This window comes from Punctularia strigosozonata (genome assembly GCF_000264995.1).
Source record: "Punctularia strigosozonata HHB-11173 SS5 unplaced genomic scaffold PUNSTscaffold_2, whole genome shotgun sequence".
In the NCBI taxonomy this organism is placed as follows: domain Eukaryota; kingdom Fungi; phylum Basidiomycota; class Agaricomycetes; order Corticiales; family Punctulariaceae; genus Punctularia; species Punctularia strigosozonata.
In genome coordinates, this window is record NW_006767434.1 from 909,056 (window position 1) to 911,237 (window position 2,182).

At 58.1% G+C, this 2,182-nt stretch overlaps 1 protein-coding gene across 1 annotated transcript; it reads left to right on the plus strand.

The window, feature by feature from the left end:
• Positions 1 to 486: 486 nt before the first annotated feature.
• On the plus strand, positions 487 to 774 carry PUNSTDRAFT_34349 (uncharacterized protein; the record flags this gene model as incomplete). The annotated part of the gene is made up of 1 exon (XM_007379896.1): positions 487 to 774. A coding segment is annotated over one exon (288 nt), but the record flags the coding sequence as incomplete, so codon positions are not given.
• Positions 775 to 2,182: the final 1,408 nt, after the last annotated feature.

Consider the following 2,182-nt stretch of genomic DNA (forward strand, 5'->3'; position numbering starts at 1 on the left):
GAAGAACTCGCGACACCACCGTCGATACGACAGCGACGATTACGCCCACTCTGACGCCGAAGGGTTCCGCACCCCCATGCCGCGCCGCCGATCGTCGCCCCCAAGGCCTGCGTCGACCCGACCCGACCGCCAGCCGTCGGTAGCATCGTCGATGCCCTCCACGTACTCGGTGCCGACGCCCCATACGAGGTCCAGGCGCATGTCGAACGAGCCAGGTAAAGCGAGATCCCGTTTCATCGCAGAGATCCAGCGAAGAGACTTAAGATTAAATGCAACACAGCCACGCCCTCGTTCAATATGGTGACGCTGCCGCTGCACTGGCAGCTGCTCCCCTGGCACTCAAGGAACGGGAAGCCGCGCCTCGAGTTCGACATCGTCAACCCGCCCAGCAGGATCATGATGCGTCCTGGCCTGCACATGCCTGCTCGGACAATTCGCGATGACGAGCTGCGCAAGCCGGCTTGTCGGGGACAATCCGTGTCCGCGCTCACGCTAGTGCTCGACAAATACCTGCACTGGCCGATCCATGCGCGCGCGAGCAGCTCCGGTGGCGTCACCTGCGAAGATATCTTCAACGCGATCTACGAAACGTTTCAGGTGCCATTGACCGAGGCGGAGATCGCGGAGATCAAGCGCGACCGCGCCGTTCACGATCGGGTCGATCATGCCTTCAGGCGGCGTTGCAAACGCTCTGTGCGCCTGACAGAATACGAGAAGAGCAAGGGATACCGGAGGGTGGACGTGCTCGGCGACAGGACGTGGTTCTTCGGAATGTTACAGCCCATCAACCCCGAGCTCGGATATTATATCCTCTCACTGGAGTCGGCCCTCCCCGCCGAGTGAGAGCGATTATGTTATGGGTTTATGCTATCGCTTTTGTTATCGCTGTTTACTTGTTTTGCGCTGCCCCGGTTCGGAGCATTCCCTACTCTCAAGGTGCGTTTGATTCTTGTCTATCCGTTGATTTATCCTGTATGCTCACTCTATGTTTGGTCAGTTGTACAACCCCTGCACGCATTCATCATACCCTCGCTGGATACAGTCATTCACGGACCCTTTGCATGTCACGAACCCCTTCTCATTCTGTAACACCGCCGTCGATGGCGCTGTACCACGACAGGTACATCGTATTGTCGCCTCTCCCGATTCAGGGCCCGGCGCCGTTCTTGTCGACGCGCCGGCGCGCCTTTCAACACGGCTACGCTCCGAGATGTTCAGCACTAGCTGAGGTATCCGGCATAGACCGCGATGTCCGCCTAGATGGCAGCGCCCGGCGCTGGCGTGGGGCCGAGACGTCGGTCCATCGCCGTTGATATATCCTCGCCAGCGCTGTTGACTCCTGCGTACTGCGCACGGCCAACCGAGCCTGGTTCCGTTGCTGTTGTTGCTCTGCCGCTCGACTGGAAGCTCGATACTTCTTGTAATACCCCCCTTCCTTGCCTACTTCGTGTACTGCCCTCGCGTCGCTCCAGCCAGGCGGCGTGACTATACTCGCTCGTACCTTTAGCCTTCTGTACACCTACGCTTTGTAGCAGTAGCTTGTCTGGAGGATGTAGAAGTACCCTCACTTGCCCGATGATCCCATTCAAATGCGAACCCTGCTTTCTTTCGGCAAGCTTGTCCTTCGACTATGGCGATCCCGCAATGCTACTGTAGTTAGTTGATCAGCTGAGCGAGGGAGAACGCCCGAGTGAACGGAGATTAGGGGCATCCCGGGTGCACACGGCTGACACGCGTTGACCTGCAGGTCTTGCAGGTCGCTCTGGACGGGAATTGAGGCTCAGAGAGTTTGGCGGTCACGACGAGGGCACGCCATGGATGGACGTGCGAATGCGATAGCGCGGGCCTTGAAGTCAACCCTGCACGCATCCTCTCCGGCCCGACTTGAAACCATGATGAGCAGCCCAAAAACATACTGTGCTGTCCTCCTCGTGGCTGGATCGTATGGGAACGCGAGACCATGTGCGGACGCTTGGACTGTCGTACGCTGGGCAACTTGTGCTTCGTAAGGGATCGATGAAGTCATGCATTGCTCACCAGAGTCACCACCATCACCGGAAAGACCTTGGAGATCGCAAGCCGCCTGGGTACTCCGCCGCGTGCATCATAGTGACTGTCAGATAGAGGACGATACTAGTGAAAGCAGTTGATATGGAAGACGAGACCGTTCAACCACGAGGCT